At 58.5% G+C, this 19,410-nt stretch overlaps 2 protein-coding genes across 2 annotated transcripts; both read right to left on the reverse strand.

Moving 5' to 3' along the window:
* Window positions 1-103: 103 nt before the first annotated feature.
* Window positions 104-4,178, reverse strand: MAK16 (MAK16 homolog). The gene is made up of 10 exons (XM_058859376.1): window positions 4,033-4,178; window positions 3,674-3,723; window positions 3,369-3,478; window positions 3,056-3,120; window positions 2,560-2,711; window positions 1,905-1,959; window positions 1,736-1,810; window positions 917-1,030; window positions 708-764; window positions 104-490 (listed from the first exon to the last, which is right to left on the reverse strand). Exons 1-10 carry the CDS (start codon window positions 4,045-4,047, stop codon window positions 302-304), a joined length of 882 nt encoding a protein of 293 aa, XP_058715359.1. The 5' UTR covers window positions 4,048-4,178; the 3' UTR covers window positions 104-301.
* A 392-nt stretch (window positions 4,179-4,570) lies between these two features.
* SLC18A1 (solute carrier family 18 member A1) lies at window positions 4,571-17,079 on the reverse strand. The gene is made up of 17 exons (XM_058859323.1): window positions 16,866-17,079; window positions 15,849-16,021; window positions 13,909-14,143; window positions 13,298-13,399; window positions 12,769-12,827; window positions 12,516-12,599; window positions 12,120-12,212; window positions 9,790-9,879; window positions 8,891-8,934; window positions 8,721-8,781; window positions 7,919-8,014; window positions 6,392-6,470; window positions 6,255-6,306; window positions 5,618-5,681; window positions 5,418-5,537; window positions 5,202-5,335; window positions 4,571-4,935 (listed from the first exon to the last, which is right to left on the reverse strand). The coding sequence occupies exons 1-17, from the start codon at window positions 17,072-17,074 to the stop codon at window positions 4,837-4,839; spliced, it is 1,794 nt and encodes a 597-aa protein (XP_058715306.1). The 5' UTR covers window positions 17,075-17,079; the 3' UTR covers window positions 4,571-4,836.
* Window positions 17,080-19,410: the final 2,331 nt, after the last annotated feature.

Here is a 19,410-nt window from a genome sequence, read left to right on the forward strand (position 1 = left end):
TCCAGGTGCCCCCAGGGCCACGGGAGGTTCCTCCAGCCTCACAGGGAGCAGCAGAGCTCCCCAGGCCAGTCTGGGCTGAGCTTTTGTGGTTGCAGAAGAGGTGGGGATGTTCTTTTGGGCTTCACCCAGTTGTACAAACTCAGTGAGCTCGGGACACAAACCCCGCTGCTGCTGCTGCTGCAGAAAATGAGTGGAGTATGAAACCAGCAGTTCCTGAGGGTCCTGTGAAGGGTGGAGGTGGAGTCAGGCCCTGGTGACACATCTGGAGTTGTCAGTCCATACAAAATGGGATCAGGGGGCCTCAGGCTGCTTTTGTCTTGCTGCTTGGCTCTGTTTCCCCTTCGTACTCTATCTCAATGTAGCGACGTTTTCTCCTGGCTGGGCCCTTCAGGGGTGTTTTCCCTTTAGATTTGGAGTGGGAACCTTTCTTCTCCACTTCTTCCTCCTCTTCCTGCTCCTCTTCACTGCTTGTCTCCAACTTATCCATGTCCTGAGGAAGAATGGAGTGACCAGAGTGATGTCAGAGCAGGTTGTGTAACTAAACCTCCTCTTTTCCCCAAAATCACCTCGATCCCATTCCGCAGCCCCTGGCTCCAGAGGAGCTGTACAATTCTCTTCCACAGCTCTGATTTTGCTGCCCCAGAGACACCTGAGGGTGGAGGTGCCCAAGCAGCCCAGCCTCACTTTGTACCTGGTGCTTCACCCACCTCAAAGTCGCTGAGCTCGCTCTCCTCTGCTTCCACAAACTCCCTTCTGTCCACATCCTGCAAGCAAAGCAGCACAGGCAGGGACTGAGCTGTGTCATGGAACAGCCACCAAGGCCACCACCAGGTTTTTCTGAGCAGTCCTGAGCTCTCCTCAGCCAGCAGGAAAGGAGCAGCCCAGCTCAGCACCACAGCAGGGCTGGAAGCTTTACCTCATCATCATCATCCTCTTCCCTCTCTGCATCCGACTCACTCTCGCTCTCTGCATCTTGCTGTTGGAGGGCCTTGTCAAAGGCATGGATGGGGAAGTTGTAAATGTCTCCATACTGAAAAGAAAATTGGGATTTTCCATAAGGAGAAAGATGGACTTTGGGCTGGGGGGCACTGAAAGGCTGCATGGGGCAGCCTCAGACTGAGGTGTGGATCAGCCCCTTCCCAACTCTGACCCCACGCTCCTGCAGAGATGAGGGGAGGCCTCATGTTTTGGGGCTCCCTGTGCATAGAAAAGAGGGGAGCCCTTGTGTTTTGGGGCTGCCTGGGCACCAGAGGGGAGCCCTTGTGTTTTGGGGCTCCCTGTGCGTAGAACAGAGAGGAGCCCTCGTGTTTTGGGGCTCTGCACAGATCAGGAGAGGAGCCCTTGAGCTTTGGGGCTGCCTGGGCACAGAGCAGAGGGGAGCCCTCGTGTTTTGGGGCTCGCTGTGCAGAGAGCAGAGGGGAGGTCTTGTGTTTTGGGGCTCCCTGTGCATAGAGCAGAGAGGAGCCCTTGTGTTTTGGGGCTCCCCAGACACGAGAGGGGAGCCCTTGAGTTTTGGGGCTGCCTGGGCACAGAGCAGAGGGGAGCCCTCGTGTTTGGGGCTGCCTGTGTTTTGGGGAGCCCTTGTGTTTGGGGCTGCCTGTGTTTTGGGGAGCCCTCGTGTTTGGGGCTGCCTGTGTTTTGGGGAGCCCTCGTGTTTGGGGCTGCCTGTGTTTTGGGGAGCCAGGCACTCCCCATGCCCCCAGGGGCAGCAGTGTGAGCTCGGTGTGAGCCTCACCGTGTCCTGCTTCAGCCTTTCCAGCAGCTCCTTCTCGATGGCATTGTCCAGCTGGGCAGCAATCAGGGCTTTCTCCTAGGGAACACAGAGCAGCTGTGTGAGGCCAAGGGGCAGCGGGGACAGCAGCGGTGGCACCAGGTGACACCAGGTGACACGGGGCCATCGGTACCTCTCGCCTGTTCTCGCGCCTCTCGATCTTCCTGCGCAGCGGCACGAGCTTCCTCCTGCAGGGAACAGGCACTGGGAATGTCACAACCTCCAGCAGCAGCTGCTGCAGCATTCCCAGCGTGTGGAATGGCCTGAGGTTTGGGTGCCTCAGGGTAAGAAGGATCTAAAGCTGTTGGAGAGCGTCCAGAGGATGAGGAAAGGTCTGGAGGTGCCACAGGAGGAGCAGTTCCTCCCAAGGGACAGCTCTGATCCCTGCTCTGTGACAGGGACAGGAGCAGGGAATGGCTGGAGCTGTGCTGGGGCAGGGTCAGGTTGGATTTTAGGGGAAGATTCTTCCCCCAGAGGGTGCTGGCACTGCCCAGGCTCCCCAGGGAATGGGCACGGCCCCGAGGCTGCCAGAGCTCCCAGGAGGGGCCGTTGGGGTGTCTGTGCAGGGCCAGGATTTGGGATCAGTGATCCCTGTGCGTCCCTTCCAGCACAGGACATTGCCTCAGTGCATTTATACACTGGATTCCTGCAGCTCTGGATTCCAGATCCACCTGAAACCCCTCAGGAAAACGGGGACCAGCTCTGTGTCCCAGCAGTGACAGCAGCCAGCAGAGGGGCTCCAGAAGCCAGCAGTGGTCACTTGCACGGTCACTCCCCGTGTCCCTTACTGTCTCTTGAGGGTCAGCTTGCGGATGCGGATCAGGTACTGCGTGATCTTGGTGAACCTCTGCTTGCACTTGTGCCGGATGAAGCGGGGCCAGTAGATGAGGTTCTCATCGATCTCCTCCAGAGCTTTCTCGTAGTTCTTGCTCAGCAGCACCTGAGGGACAGGGGAAGGGCTGGTGACAGAGCTCGACACAGCAGGGACCTTTGGGAGGGGCTGCACCGTTCCCACAGTCAGGGAATCATTAAGGAAAATTCACAGGGAATCATTAAGGAAAAGCCCTCCAAGGTGGATCCCACCTTGTCCCCAGCACTGAGTGCCACCTCCAGGGATCGGCACCCCAAACCTCCCTGGGCAGTTCCATGGCCTGACCACCCTTTCCATGGAGAAATTCCTGCTGCTGTCCACCCCGAGCCTCCCCTGGCCCAGCTGGGGGCTGTTCCCTCGCCTCGCTGCCCTCCATGGGGACAGAGAGCCGCTGTCACTGTCCCCGAGCTCACCCGCTCCCAGAGGCGCCGGGGAAACGCCGCCCGCTCGATCGTCTTCATGTAGAGATAACAGCGACCTGGGGACAGGGAACAGAGCCCTGAGCCCCTCCCCAGAGCTGCCCTCGGGCACTGCCACCCTCCCCTCCCTGCCCACGGGCTCCATCCCAAAACCATCCAGGCTGGAAAAGACTGCCCAGATCAAATCCAGCTTTGGTGCCCACCTTGATCCCAGCCCAGGGCACCGAGTGCCACATCCAGGCATTGATTGCCATGACACCTCCAGGGATGGGGGCTCCAAATGCCCTTTCCAGGAGGGAATTCCCACCTTTCTCCTCGCGGACAGTGGCATACTGGCTGTTGGCCAGCGGGCAGGAGGAGCGGTTGCACAGCCCCGTCAGGTTGTACTCGTTCCGGCAGAAATTCTGCGTTTTGGTGCTGGAAAGAAGGGGACAGGGAATTAATGAGGGAAAGGCAGGAAGACCCCACTGCTCCCGCAGCTCAGCCCATCCTCTGTGACCCTCACAGGCGGCCGTGGTGGCACAGAGGTGGCACTGTGGGGTTTGGGGGGAACCCGGTATGTGCCCCCCGCTCCTTCCCCTGCTGGATCTCCCCAAAGCCCCCCAAACTCACGTCATCTTGTAGGAGCAGAACTGCCTGTTCCCCAGCATGCTCCAGACAACCTGCGGGACAAACAGCGGGTGTCACACCGGGCCAGCCCTCCCCCGGCCCCGGCAGCCTCCGGGAGCTCTGAGGGGGACACCCCGCAAACATCGGGGCTCCCTCGGTGCTCCCCGGACAGGGAGAGCGCGATGCCACAACGAGCACAGGCACAGCACATCGGCTGCTGCCAAGTCCCCGTTCACACCCCCCGGTCCCTCTGTCCCCCTCGAGCCACAGCCGCGCTGGGGACACGGCTCCCCCGGCCACGCGGGACGGGCGCACGGCCGGGGCGGGCTTCGACACGGGGCCCAAACAACGGTCGGACTCACATCGTCCGAGTGCATGGTGGCGGTGACAGGGGTGGCGGCGGTGCCAGAGAAGGCAGTGGCGGTGGTGGCGGTGGCAGCGGTGACGGACGGCGCTGCGGGTCCCGGCCGCGCGGTCTAGGGCGCCGCCATTACAGGAAGGGGCGGGGAGCGCGAAGTCTCGCGAGAGCGGGGCCCTGAGGGCGGGAAAAGGGCGGGAAGGAGGGCGGGAAAAGGGCGGGAAGGAGGGCGGGCCGCGCTGTCATGGCGGCGGGGCCGCGCCCCCTCAGGGCTGCGATCAAACCAGCTCTTACTCCAACAGACCCTGAGGGCCCCCCAGCGATGTGTTTGGAACAGGTTAATTCTGCGCTTTGGAGCCGTGGGGGAAACTGCAGATTCTCTGCCTGATTTTTTCCTCAGAGCTTCTGAGACTCCCCGTGTGCAGCACCGCATTAAATACAGCGATCTAACTGGCTTTGTTGGCTAATTCTAAACCGCATTCCCAGCTCAGTTTCTTTAGAGGTCTTCAAACGAATAAATGAATTTAATGGATGTTGGGAAGGATGCACGAGTAGCACAGACATAGCACAATACATCAGACTATAGCAAGACACAAATGAAGGGTTTTTAGTGTCCTCAGAGTGTCATTTTAGTGTCATTGCAGTGACATCTTCACTGTGATTCCACCGTTCTGTCCCACAGCGGCTTCACTAAATGGATGGCGGGAGCAGAGGTTGGAAATTCAGCCTGACACGGCTAAATTGGCCCCATCCACGCTCTGTAAGCAGAATATTGACTCCAAAGCAGGGAATGCATTCCTTGTCCTGGTTATTCCATGTTTTCTGCCTCCTCTTCGCTCTCCTCCCACTGGGCTTCCTTGGGGGTGCAGCTTTGGGGCTCCATGGGGCACTCCTGCCTCAGGATGGCCTGGGTGAAGCAGAGCAGAAATGGTGCTTTAGTAAAAATAACCATTTCTTTGAACAGTTAACGGGAGCGTTACCACAGCGGGAAAAAGCCAAAGCTGACTTTCCCCGTGAGTGCAGGGAAGGACCCTCTAAACTTTCCTCCTTTTATCTGAGTTTTTTTGCGGGTGACAAAGAGCCCAACATGGAATGCGCCACCCCTGGCAAATTTATTCGCAATTCCCTCAAATCCCTGGGATGTAAAACTCCAGGAAGGCACCCCTGACTGACCATCTTCTCCTCGGTGGCCGGGGGGCTGCGCAGGAGCCAGCAGAGCGGGGCGTAGGCCGCGTTCAGCACCCCAACGATGACCATCAGCCAGGGGAAGCCCAGGGCTCGCACAATCGCCCCGCCCGTGGAGGGACCTGCAAACCCAAACCTCAGAAAGGGACAAAACGCCAGGGAGATACACCCTGAGTAGCTACACCATGAGTAAAGCCCTCCTACCGACGGCAAAGCCCATGCAGAAGGCCACGTCGGCGATGGCGTAGACGGTGCCGTAGGCTGAGGTGTGGTGCAGGTCCAGCAGGTAGCCCATGATGGGCATCATGGAGGAGTCCACCATTCCTGCCCGGGGCACGAGCGGCTCCTCAGTCCCCACGACCCCGGGGAGCTGCTCGGGAGCAGCCACAGCATCCCCAGCTTACCTATGGCAAAGCCCAGGCCGGCGTTGGGGCCGATCAGCCCGTAAATGTTGGTGGCCATGGGGACCTGGGAGAGGAAAGAGAGGAGGTGAGAGGCTGTGGGAGGTGGGAAGGTGGGACACAGGGCAAGGAATCATGGAATGGGTTGGATGAAAGGGACCTCAAAGCTCTTTCTGTCCCACCCCGTGCCATGGGCAGGGGCACCTTCCACTGTCCCAGGGTGCTCCAACCGGGCTTGGGCACTTCCAGAGATCCAGGGGCAGCCCCAGCTTCTCTGGGAACTCCATCCCAGCCTCTCCCTCCCTCCCTCACAGGAAGGAATATCTTCCCAATATCCCACCCAACCCTGCCCTCTGTCCCCCTCTGCCACCCATTTCCCCTTGTCCCATCCCTCCATCCCCTGTAAATCCTCTCTCCCCATTTTCCCTGCAGGCTCCCTTCAAGTCCTGCACCTGAAGCCAGAATTCAGCCACCCCACAGCCTTTTCCAGGCTGAACAATCCCAAATCTCTCAGCCTTAAGATCTGGAGACCTTTCCCAGATCTGCAAAACCCACCCAGAGGTGCAGCCCCTGAGCATTTGCTGTGGCAGGACCGTGAAAATCCCTGCGGAGACTCCTCGGATTCCCCAGCGCTACTCACACAGAGGAGGCTGATTCCCACCACAGCCATTCCAATCATGGAGCACAGCCACCTGCAACGTGAGAACAGCACTGGAGCTCTCAGCCTCGAGCAGAACCTGCTGAAATTTGTGCTGATATCTTTAATACCCCCCTTACCTGCCCATCCTGTTAGCCAGAATCCCAAAGAGGTTGGTGCCAATGAGGTAGGAGACGCTGGCAGGCAGGAATGCCATCCCTGGGAGACAGAAAGGATTAAAAAGTGTCTTGTGCCCAAGAAAATACAGATTTGCACAGATTTTCGCTCCCCAGCTGCCTCATTTGGAGAATATCACAAGCCAGGCCAGGCACGTGAATATCTCCTGTCACAGTTTCTCCCTGTTCCACCTCTCCACCTTTTCCCTCACTAAATAAAGAGGAATAAAGGTAAAAAGCTCGGGGATCATTATGTAGCTCACAATTAAATATTTGCTCTCCCTGCTGCTGTACCAGTTGTTTATTTTTCATATCCTCTCCTGCTGACAATAAATAAAAGTGATCACCTCCATTTCCCTGGGACACCTTCCTTATTGGAACACGCTGATTTGTGTTTAATTTCCTCTCCTCTAACAGCTACAGCACGTGGTTAATCCTGCAGGTTTAGCCCAAGCTCTTCTGGGTTCTTTTCCCTGAATTATGGGAGAAAGAGACAGGATAAAGAAGCCCCTCGAGTTTAGAACAGCTCATGAGAGGGGGTGGGTTGGTGTTGAACTCTGAACCCAAACTGCTCTCAAATCTCAGCTCCCTGAACATCTTAAGGAATATATTTGGGATTTTCTTCTGTTAAGTCACCTCGAAGCTTCTCTGGTGGTGACAGGGGAGCTCTGAGTGCTTTTTCCCTGGGTTCTGTCCCTTCTCCCACTGCCAGGATCCCCTGGTGCCGCTTTCCCCTGGCCCTTCCTTGCTCTGGAGAAGCTTTTAGTGCCTGGCTGTTGCTGAGGGTAACTCAATCAGGAGCAATTCCAGCCCCCTGCTCGCAGCCTGCAATCCAATTTGGGATCTAAGTGCAGCCCGGGGCACCCCCCGGGTCATTCCTGCGCCACTTGGGTTTTATCACCATTCCTGGCTGCTTTTGCAGCAAACACAGGCGCTTGTTATCTCCACATCCCATTTTCCGGGCAGCTGGCAATCAGCAGAGCCCATCCTGCCCTGCCTGGGGTGCTGGGAACGGCCTCATCTCACTCGGAGCTGCCTCTGCAGAGCCCATCTGGCCTCCCCGATCCCAGCCCAGCACGATCCCATTCCCTGCCCTGCAGAAGATGGGCTCCCAGGGCACCCCGCTGCCTCCCTGCCCCGTTACTGCTCTGCTGGCCAGCAAATTCCACACAATTTTATCAATAACAGAGCAGAGCAGCCACCACTGAGGACATTTCCAGCTGGAATTGGAGCCGTGCCCAGCCTGGGATCGCTCGCTGCACAGGCAGGAGGGCAGATGTTTCTTTCTGGGGTTTTTTTTGAGTGATGTAAAAGATGATTCAATCCCTCCCACAGTGCCCAGGCAGGGACAGATCCTGGTCCCTGGAATTGTCCAAGGAGCTCCCGGACGTGGCACTCGGTGCTCGGGGTTGGGATCAGCCACAGGTCGGACTCGATGGGTCTTGGGGGGTTTTTCTGGGATTCTGAACTCTCCGAAGCTCACGGACCTACCGAGCTGCCACTGCGGGGAGCACATGGTCTGCAGCATCCAGATGGGCAGCGTGGGCTCCAGCATGGCTACTGCCGTGTTGGAGAAACACAGGGCTCCTGGAAATGGGAGAAACGGGAGAGATGGGGGAAACGGGAGAAATGGGAGAAATGGGAGAAACAGGAGAGATGGGAGAAACGGGAGAAATGGGAGAAATGGGAGAGATGGGAGAAACGGGAGAAACGGGAGAGATGGGGGAAATGGGAAAAACGGGGGAAATGGGAGAAATGGGAGAAATGGGGGAAATGGGGGAAACGAGAGAAACGGGAGAGATGGGGGAAACGGGAGAAACGGGGGAAATGGGAGAGATGGGGGAAATGGGAGAAATGGGAGAAACAGGAGAGATGGGGGAAATGGGGGAAATGGGGGAAAAGGAGAAAAGGGAAAAAAGGGAGAAAAGTGAGAAACAAGAGAAATGGGAGAAAAGGGAGAAATGAGAGAAAAGGAAGGAAAGGGAGAAAAAGGAGAAAAGGGAGTAAAGGGAGAAACGGGAGAAAGGGAAGGAAAGAGAGAAAAGGCAGAAATGTGAGAAAAGGGAGAAACGGGAGAAAAGGGAGAAAAGGAAGGAAAGAGAGAAAAGGGAGAAAAGGAAGAAATGTAAGAAAAGGGAGAAACAGGAGAAATGGGAGAAAAGGAAGAAAAGGAAGAAAAGGAAGAAAAGGGAGAAAAAGGAGAAAAGGGAGAAAAGCTCTGTTTGAGCCCTTTTTGCTGCTGTTGCCAGCAGGCCCCAGGGAATCTTTAACCAGGGCCAGGTTTTAGTTTTACCTGCAGCCACCAGGATGTAGGGGTCTCGCAGCAGGGTGGACACCGGGGTGGCTTTGGTGCTCTGCAAAGGGGACGAGCTGGGCTGGGGGCTGTGCGTGCCCTCCGCTGGCCCCTGGCACAGCCCCCAGCCCCGGGCAGCGCCCACCTCCCCCGGCCAGCGCCGCGCTCACCTCCGGGGAGATCCGGGAGGGCTGCAGGATGCACAACTGCAGAGCTGGGGACAGAACACTGCTGGTGGCTCCTTCCTGCAGCCACCACTCACTCCGTGCCCTTCTCCTTCCCCTCAGCCAGAGCCAGCAGGAGCTGTTTGGGGACCTGCTGGAGCGGGAGGGAGCAGCAGAACTGCCCGGAGAGCCTTGGAAGGGTTTTGTCAAGCCCTGGAAGGGTCTTGTCAAGCCCTGGAAGGGTTTTGTCAAGCCCTGGAGCCATCCAAAGGGCAAATTCTCCCCTCGGGCTGCCAGCTGGGGAGCTGCCACCGGAGCGTGGCAGGAATGGGATGAGGAACAGAAAAGGATTAAAGCAGGAAGGTTGAGAGGCACGAGGCCCGCGTTTCATTTTCCAGCGGCTCTTACACGCTTCATTACTGATATCTTGCTTTGCAGCCAGACAAGGACGGGAACTGGGGCTGTAATTTAATTAGCCCCGTGCTTCCCACTGCAAATGCAGCTCCTGCTGGCTGGAACTCTGCTGTGGCACTCGGGAAGCTCCTGTGGCCTCCATCTGGGACCATTTCTGCTGGCAAAGCCTGATTCCTTCATGGCACCAAGAGGCTGCAGACAAGAGTGTCTTGCCAAAGAATTCACGGTTCAAAGAGCTTTACTCAATGTGCTCTTTGAGCCATTAAAGCAATCAGGGGGGGGTTTAAGCAATGAGGGATTAATTCCTGCTCTGTTGCTGTGTCAGTCATCTGGAGATGGCAAAAATAGGATTTAGCCCTGATGGAGTAACCGGTGCTGATGGTATCACCCGTCTGTGCTGATGTGCCTCTTCCTCCCTGCGGGCTCTCCCCAAAACAGCCACATTTCAATAATTTCCTTTATTTGTAGGGTTTAACCCTTTGGTTTCTCACCTCCATCCAAGAGGGCGAGGAAGGCCAGGACCAGGAAGGGCGATGATTTCCCCACGAATTCATACATGATGCTCCTGAAGGGTGCCCCGACTGAATCACAGAATCACAGAATCAGTGAATCACAGAATCACAGAATCAGTGAATCACAGAATCACTGAATCAGTGAATTACAGAATCACAGAATCACAGAATCACTGAATCAGTGAATTACACAATCATGGAATCACAGAATCACAGAATCAGTTAATCACACAATCACTGAATCACAGAATCACAGAATCACAGAATCACAGAATCACAGAATCACTGAATCACAGAATCACAGAATCACAGAATCAGTGAATTACAGAATCACTGAATCACAGAATCACAGAATCACTGAATCACACAATCACTGAATCAATGAATTACAGAATCACAGGATCACAGAATCAGTGAGTTACAGAATCACTGAATCACAGGATCACAGAATCACAGAATCACAGGATCACAGAATCACAGGATCACAGAATCACTGAATCACAGGATCACAGAATCACTGAATCACAGGATCACAGGATCACAGAATCAGTGAATTACAGAATCACTGAATCACAGAATCACTGAATCACAGGATCACAGGATCACAGGATCACAGGATCACAGGATCAGTGAATTACAGAATCACAGGATCATGGGATCACGGGATCACTGAATCACTGACTCACAGGATCATGGGATCACTGGGTTGGAAGAGACCTTCAAGATCATCAAGTCCAACCCAGCCCTAACGCCTCAACCAAACCACAGCACCGAGTGCCACATCCAGTCTTTTTTAAACACATCCAGGGATGGTGACTCTCTCCAGGCAGACCATTCCAGTATCTTATCATTCTTTCCATGAAGAGCTTTTTCCTAACATCCAGCCTAAATTTCCTTGGTGCAGCTTGAGGCCGTGTCCTCCCGTTCTGTCAGTGCTGCCTGGAGAAAGAGCCCGAGCCCAGCTGCCCACAGGCTCCTCTCAGGGAGCTGTGGAAAGTGACCAGGTCACCTCTGAGTCTCCTTTTCTCCAGGCTGAACAAGCCCAGCTCGCTGAGCTGTTCCTCACAGGGTTTGTGTTCCAGCCCCTCGCAGCCTCGTTGGCTCCTCAATGTCCTTCCCAAACTGAGGGGCCAGGACTGGACACGGCACTCGAGGTGTGGCCTCAGCAGTGCCAGCTGCAAGGGAACGGCTGGGTCACACCCTGGCAGTGTCACTGTCCCCAGATCCTGGCAGTGTCACTGTCCCCAGATCCCGGCAGTGTCACCATCCCCATATCCTGGCAGTGTCACTGTCCCCAGATCCCAGCAGTGTCACTGTCCCCAGATCCTGGCAGTGTCACTGTCCCCAGATCCTGGCAGTGTCACCATCCCCAGATCCTGGCAGTGTCACTGTCCCCAGATCCTGGCAGTGTCACTGTCCCCAGAGCCTGGCAGTGTCACCATCCCCAGATCCCGGCAGTGTCACTGTCCCCAGAGCCTGGCAGTGTCACTGTCCCCAGATCCTGGCAGTGCCACCATCCCCAGATCCTGGCAGTGTCACTGTCCCCAGAGCCTGGCAGTGCCACTGTCCCCAGAGCCTGGCAGTGTCACCATCCCCAGATCCTGGCAGTGTCACTGTCCCCAGAGCCTGGCAGTGTCACTGTCCCCAGATCCTGGCAGTGTCACTGTCCCCAGAGCCTGGCAGTGTCACTGTCCCCAGATCCTGGCAGTGTCACCATCCCCAGATCCTGGCAGTGTCACTGTCCCCAGATCCCGGCAGTGCCACCATCCCCAGATCCCGGCAGTGTCACTGTCCCCAGATCCTGGCAGTGTCACTGTCCCCAGAGCCTGGCAGTGTCACTGTCCCCAGATCCTGGCAGTGTCACTGTCTCCAGATCCCGGCAGTGCCACCATCCCCAGATCCCGGCAGTGCCACCATCCCCAGATCCTGGCAGTGTCACTGTCCCCAGAGCCTGGCAGTGTCACTGTCCCCAGAGCCTGGCAGTGTCACCATCCCCATATCCTGGCAGTGTCACTGTCCCCAGGTCCTGGAGCTGCTCTGGGTCCCTGTGGCTGTTTGGGGAGGTGCCAGTCCCACAGGGGATGCCGGGGAGGGGGCAGAGGGAGGGAGGGGGCAGAGGGAGGGAGGGAGGGGGCAGAGGGAGGGAGGGGGCAGAGGGAGGGAGGGAGGGGGCAGAGGGAGGGAGGGAGGGGGCAGAGGGAGGGAGGAAGGAAGGGGAGCAGCAGCCCAGGGTGTGCCCGGCCAGGCAGGTGGGATTACTGCAGGAACAGGAGATTTTCCGTGTCCCGGTGGGAACGGGGGCTCCTTACTCAGCACTCCCAAGGCCAGGCCCCCCAGGGCGGTCCCCACGGCGCTGCCCCTCGCTGAGTCCTCCGGGTGCGCTCTGGCCAGCAGCCCCAGCCCTGGGGACACACACAGCCCCCCTCAGCCTCCCTGTGCCACTGGGGCTCCTCCCGGGGAGCAGCTGAGACTCAGGGGCTTCAGCTGCCCCTGGCTGGGGGTGGGGGGGAGGAGGAGGAGGAGGAGGAGGGAGGAGAAGAGAAGAAGGAGAAGGAGAAAGAGAGGGAGAAGGAGAAGGAGAAGGAGAAGGAGAAGGAGAAGGAGAAGAAGGAGAAGGAGAAGGAGAAGGAGAAGGAGAAGGAGAAGAAGGAGAACCCAGCCAAGGGGAGCTGATGCAGGGACTGAGGTGTAGCCAAAACCTTCACCTGCCACCGATGAGAAGGAGGAGCCGACACCCTGGAGGGCTCTGGCGATGAAGAGCAGGGTGTAGGTGCCCAAGAAAACAAACACTGCACAGGGAGGGGAGAGCTGGGCTGAGACTGCAGCAGGACAAGGCTGGCCCCAGCTGGCATTGGGAGGGTGAGAGGGCAGGGAGATTGTCCTTGTCACCCTCTCCTCAGCCCGGGGGCTCTGCTCTGTCCTCTCTGTGCTGGGCAGGGTGGGGAGGGCGGTACTCACTGACTGTGGACAGGAACATGATGGTGAAGCCCAGGAACATGGGGATGTGGTATCCGATCCTGGAGTGGGAAAAACGAGCCCCCAGCTCAGGAGGGCTCCTGCTGCTCCCCTGGGAGATGTCTGTGGGCTGGAAACAGCTCCTGAGGGGGTGATGTGCCCACAGCACTGCTCAGAGGGACCCCCAGAGCCCCCCACTAACCCTGCCAGCCCATGTGCCCACCCCAGCACAGCTCAGTGTCTGCAGGAGAGAAAGAAAACCTGAAAACAACATTTTATCCGTCCATAGCGGGGCGGGAGGCTGGGTTTGTTTGTTCCGTGGTGGCTGGGATGAAACAGCATCTGCCAGCACCTGAGGAGAGCACTGGGGAGCTTTGTGCTGGGACAAAGGGAACATTCCTGCCCTTCGGATGGGCATTTTTACCTCTTGCGACTTCCCTCCCGGCTAATCCCTGCAATTCCACGCCTGCTGATTCCAGCGGCAGGCAGGAGCCGCGGGATGGAATTGCAGGAAGCCCGGGGTCTGACCTACCTGTGGGTCAGCAGACCCACGCAGGGGTTGAGCAGCAGCTGGACCAGAGCCTTGGAGGCGAAGAGCAGCTCCAGTCGGGTGTTCTCCTGGGCCAGGAACTCCCCACCCTGCAAACAGCTCCTGGATGGGGCTGGGGGTGTCCTGGGGGGTGTCCTGGGGGTGTCCTGGGGGTGTCCTGGGGGATGTCCTGGGGGGATGTCCTGGGGGGATTTCCTGGGGGGCTGCTCGGGGGATGTCCTGGGGGTGCCCAGGGGAGGTGTTCTGGGGGTGTCCTGGGGGTGTCCTGGGGATGTCCTGGGGGCTCCTCCGGGGATGTCCTGGGGGTGTCCTGAGGGGATGCTCGGGGGATGTCCTGGGGGTTTCCTGGGGGGATTTCCTGGGGGGCTGCTCGGGGGATGTCCTGGGGGTGTCCTGGGGGGGTGTCCTGGGGGGCTCCTCCAGGGATGTCCTGGGGAGATGCTCCGGGGATGTCCTGGGGGTGTCCTGGGAGGATTTCCTGGGGGGATGCTCGGGGGATGTCCTGGGGGGATGCTCGGGGGATGTCCCGGGGGGCTGCTCCGGGGATGTCCTGGGGGCTCCTCCGGGGATGTCCTGGGGGTGTCCTGGGGGGATGTCCTGGGGGGCAGCTCGGGGGGTGTCCCGGGGGGCTGCTCCCCGTCCCGTTCGGCGGCTCGGCGGTGCCGGTGAAGCCCCGAACGGGCTCGGTGGTGGTGTCGAAATAGGAGAGCACGGAGGAGGAAGGAGGAGCCCCCGGGGCCGCAGGGGTCGGTGCGGGCAGGGCCGGGCTCACGGAGCTGTCGGCACCCTCGTACTCTGTCGTGTAGAGGAAGGTGGGGACGATGGGTACTGGGGAAAGCCAGGGAAAGGATTAGTGAGGGATTTTCCTGCCTTTCCTGGCTCGGCACGAAGCTGAACTGAGCGGTGCTGGCCAGGTGGGGGGTCCTGGAAGGTCACCTTCATCACCATCACCATCATCAGCACAGGCAGTGATGGAGCGGAGTACCCAGGGCAGCCCTGAAGAGCCCAACGCTGTGTCCCTAAAGAACCCCCCAGCAGCAACCCCAACGAACCCCAAAATGTACCCTGAGACAGCCCCAACGAACCCCAAAATGTGCCCTGAGACAGCCCCAAAGAACCCCAAAATGTGCCCTGAGACAGCCCCAAAGAACCCCAAAATGTACCCTGAGACAGCCCCAAAGAACCCCACAATGTGCCCTGAGACAGCCCCAAAGAACCCCAAAATGTACCCTGAGACAGCCCCAAAGAACCCCAAAATGTACCCTGAGACAGCCCCAAAGAACCCCACAATGTGCCCTGAGACCACCCCAAAGAGCCCTACTCTGTACCCACAAGCTGTCCTCAAAGTCCCACATTTTACCCTTGAGACAGCCCCCCAGAAAACCCATCCTGTGCCCCCAAAGAGACCCACAATGTACCCTGAAGCAGCCCCAAAAACCCCACAATGTACCCTCAGACAGCCCCAGAGAACCCCACACTGTGCCCCCAAAAGGATTCCACAGATTTACCAAATTTACCCCGAGACAGCCCCAAAGGACCCCCAGTACCCCCAAAGGACACCACAGAGCCCCCAAAGAACCCCACAGTGCCCCCAAAGGATCCCCAGTGCCCCCAAAGAACCCCACAGTGCCCCCAAAGAATCCCCAGTGTCCCCCAGGAGCCCCCGGTGCCCATGGCAGCCCCAAAGGACTCTGCAGTGCCCCCAAAGGACCCCACAGTGCCCCCAAAGAACCCCACAGTGCCCCCCAGGAGCCCAAAGGACCCTGCAGTGCCCCCCCAGTGCCCCCCAGGAGCCCCCACTGCCCCCCAGGAACCCCAAAGAACCCCCACATTGCCCCCAAAAGAACCCACAGTGCCCTCGAAGGACCCCTCAGTGCCCCAAAGGACCCCACAGTGCCCCCCAGGAGCCCCAAAGGACCCCCAGGAGCCCCCAGTGCCCCCCAGGACCTGCAGTGCCCCCCAGGAGCCCAAAGAACGCCAGTGCCCCCAGGAGCCCCTGGTGCCCGCCAGGATCCCCCAGTGCCCCCAGTGCCCCCGGTGCCCGCAGTGTCCCCCAGGACCCCCCGGTGCCCCCAGGATCCCCCGGTGCCCCCAGTGCCCCCTGTACCCCCAGTGCCCCCAGTGCCCCGGTGCCCCCAGGATTCCCGGTGCCCCCAGTACCCCCAGTACCCCCAGTGCCCCCAGTACCCCCAGTACCCCCAGTACCCCCAGTGCCCCCAGTGCCCCCGGTGCCCGCAGTGCCCCCGGTGCCCCCGGTGCCCCCCAGTACCCCCAGTACCCCCAGTGCCCCCGGTGCCCGCAGTGCCCCCCAGTACCCCCAGAGACCCCAGAGCCCCCAGTACCCCCAGTGCCCCCGGTGCCCCCCAGAGCCCCCGGTGCCCCCCAGTGCCCCCCAGTGCCCCCAGGATCCCCCAGTGCCCCCAGTGCCCCCGGTGCCCGCAGTGCCCCCCAGTACCCCCAGAGACCCCAGTGCCCCCCAGAGCCCCCAGTGCCCCCCAGTGCCCCCAGTGCCCCGGTGCCCGCAGTGCCGTACCCACGATGATGAGCAGGATGTTGTCCAGCAGCAGCGCCACCAACACCAGCAGCAGCAGCCTGGGCGAGGCCCTGCCCTGGGCCAGCAGCGCTGGGAGCCACCCGGGGCCATGGCCGGGGACACTGTGGGGGTCACAGCCACAGCCCGGAGCTCTGCCAGCCTCCCGCGGGCTCCTGAGCCGAGAGAACACCTGCGAGAGAACATTCCAGAGCAAACCTGCCCCGGGCAAACACCCACCAAGAGAACATTCCAGAATAAACCTGCCCCGGGCAAACACCCGCTGAGAGAACATTCCAAAGCAAACCTGCCCGGGGCAAACACGAGAGAACATTCCAGAGCAAACCTGCCCCGAGCAAACACGAGAGAACATTCCAGAACAAACCTGCCCCGGGCACACACCCGCTGAGAGAACATTCCAGAACAAACCTGCCCCGGGCAAACACCTGCCGAGAGAACATTCCAGAACAAACCTGCCCCGGGCAAACACCCACCGAGAGAACATTCCAGAGCAAACCTGCCCCGAGCAAACACCTGCCGAGAGAACATTCCAGAACAAACCTGCCCCGGGCACACACCCGCTGAGAGAACATTCCAGAGCAAACCTGCCCCGGGCAAACACGAGAGAACATTCCAGAGCAAAGCTGCCCCGGGCAAACACCTGCCGAGAGAACATTCCAGAACAAACCTGCCCCGGGCAAACACCCGCTGAGAGAACATTCCAGAGCAAACCTGCCCCGGGCACACACCTGCCGAGAGAACATTCCAGAGCAAACCTGCCCCGGGCAAACACGAGAGAACATTCCAGAACAAACCTGCCCCGGGCAAACACAAGAGAACATTCCAGAACAAACCTGCCCCGGGCAAACACGAGAGAACATTCCAGAGCAAACCTGCCCTGGGCAAAGCCGAGAGAACATTCCAGAGCAAAGCTGCCCCGGGCAAACACCTGCCGAGAGAACATTCCAGAACAAACCTGCCCCGGGGAAACACCTGCTGAGAGAACATTCCAGAATAAACCTGCCCTCAGGGGCCTCCAAACACCCGCCAAGAGAACATTCCAGAGCAAACCTGCCCCGGGTCATGGCTTCTCCCTTGGGAAAGCAACTCCCGGGGTCCCTCAGTGTGTCCCCAGGATCTGGGTGCCATTCCCAGGATCTCTGTGCCATTCCCAGGATCTGGGCACCATTCCCAGGATTTGGGTGCCATTCCCAGGATCTGGGCACCATTCCCAGGATCTGGGCACCATTCCCAGGATCTGGGGGCATTCCCAGGATCTCTGTGCTGTCCCCAGGAGCTGGGAGTTACAGGATCTGGCTGCTTTTTCCAGGAGCTGAGTGAGTTTTTTATGGGAGCTGGAAGCTTTTCCCAGGATCTGGGTGTCATTCCCCATGGTCTGGGTGCTGTTCCCAGGATCTGGGTGTCATTCCCCATGGTCTGGGTGCTGTTCCCAGGATCTGGGTGTCATTCCCCATGGTCTGGGTGCTGTTCTCAGGATCTGGGTGTCATTCCCCATGGTCTGGGTGCTGTTCTCAGGATCTGGGTGTCATTCCCCATGGTCTGGGTGCTGTTCCCAGGATCTGGGTGTCATTCCCCATGGTCTGGGTGTCATTCCCCATGGTCTGGGTGCTGTTCCCAGGATCTGGGTGCTGTTCCCAGGATCTGGGTGTCATTCCCCATGGTCTGGGTGCTGTTCCCAGGATCTGTGAGCTTTCCCCAGGAGCTGGAACCACCAGCCCCGCTATCAAACACCATTTTCATCAATCCTGCTTTAAAATTCCCAGCTGGAGCATTCTCCAGCCATTCCCACTCTCGAGACATCCTGTACCTGCTTCAAGGCATTGTTTAATTCTCCTCCCGGAGACTCCAAGCCCAGATCAAGCCTCAGCTTACCCGAGGTAATCTCGGCATCTTTTATTCCCCCTTTGTTCTTCAGAGATTCAGTTTGGCCTCAAAGGAAACTCATTTACCTTCCGTGCCTTTCCTGATTGGAATGTCAGGGCCAGGCACGGCTCTTCAGAGCCTCATGGATGGGATTGAGCTCGGGGCTTCCAAGGAAACATCACTCCCAAAAAAATCCCTCGGAAATTTGCATTAAACCAAGCAATGGAGCATTGAATCCCACAGCTCTTGGGGACTGAGTAAAACGGATGGAGCCGAGGCCGAGCTCTGTCTCTTCCCAATAATCCCAAAAATCCCGGCCTTTCCTGGAAGCCCTGGGAGTTGCCAGGTTGTAATTACAAAAAGCAAACACTCCAAATGCTCTGTCATGGCCAGCTGGAGAGCAGGGCTGGCTTCTCCAGTCAATAACAAACAGCAGAACAAACGCAGAAGGATGCAAACATCAACAGATCCCAGGCAGAGAAAGCAGAGGCAATAAAAACACAGAATTTAACCTGTCCAGCACAAACCCTGTCCCCTTTCTCTGCCGTGTGGGGCAGAGGAAAATGTTCTTACCCCGGTGCCCATCTGGGAGTGTGGAGCAGAGGAGAGGAGAGGAGAGGAGAGGAGAGGAGAGGAGAGGAGAGGAGAGGAGAGGAGAGGAGAGGAGAGGAGAGGAGAGGAGAGGAGAGGAGAGGAGAGGAGAGGAGAGGAGAGGAGAGGAGAGGAGAGGAGAGGAGAGGAGAGGAGAGGAGAGGAGAGGAGAGGAGAGGAGAGGAGAGGAGAGGAGAGGAGAGGAGAGGAGAGGAGAGGAGAGGAGAGGAGAGGAGAGGAGAGGAGAGGAGAGGAGAGGAGAGGAGAGGAGAGGAGAGGAGAGGAGAGGAGAGGAGAGGAGAGGAGAGGAGAGGAGAGGAGAGGAGAGGAGAGGAGAGGAGAGGAGAGGAGAGGAGAGGAGAGGAGAGGAGAGGAGAGGAGAGGAGAGGAGAGGAGAGGAGAGGAGAGGAGAGGAGAGGAGAGGAGAGGAGAGGAGAGGAGAGGAGAGTCCCCAGGCCCTGCAGGTTTCACGGGAACCTCGCACGAGTGTCCTGCGGCTCTCCGTGCGTCAGCAGGGGTGTGCTGAGGGCTGCCAGGGGGGCAGGAATGATTCTCCTCACTGCCAGCTTCCAGCAGGGCTGATCCCTCCCTGAGAACCGGGATTCCAGCCTGGATCGGGACACCTGGCCCAGGATTTCAGAGCACTGGGATTTTGGAACACCGGGATTCCTGCCTGGATTGAGGCACCTGGCCTTGGATTCTGGAGCACTGGGATTTTGGAGCACCAAGATTTTGGAGCACCGGGATTTTGGAGCACTGGGATTTTGGAGCACTGGGATTTTGGAGCACCGGGATTTTGGAGCACCGGGATTTTGGAGCACTGGGATTTTGGAGCACCGGGATTCTGGAGCACTGGGATTTTGGAGCACTGGGATTTTGGAGCACTGGGATTCTGGAGCACTGGGATTTTGGAACAGGACTCCAGAGCTCTGGGGGATGTTGGGACCCACACCTTGTGTTCCCTCCTCCCCTCAGGGCTGCCTCCTGCCCATGGGGTGCTCTCCATGGCTTTTCCCGGCTCTTTTCCTGCCTGCAGGGACCAGGGGATATTCCCAGGCCCAGCCAGGCTGGTTCCAGGCGGAGCTGGATG

Source organism: Poecile atricapillus, chromosome 29 (assembly GCF_030490865.1).
Source record: "Poecile atricapillus isolate bPoeAtr1 chromosome 29, bPoeAtr1.hap1, whole genome shotgun sequence".
Classification (NCBI taxonomy): Eukaryota; Metazoa; Chordata; class Aves; order Passeriformes; family Paridae; genus Poecile; species Poecile atricapillus.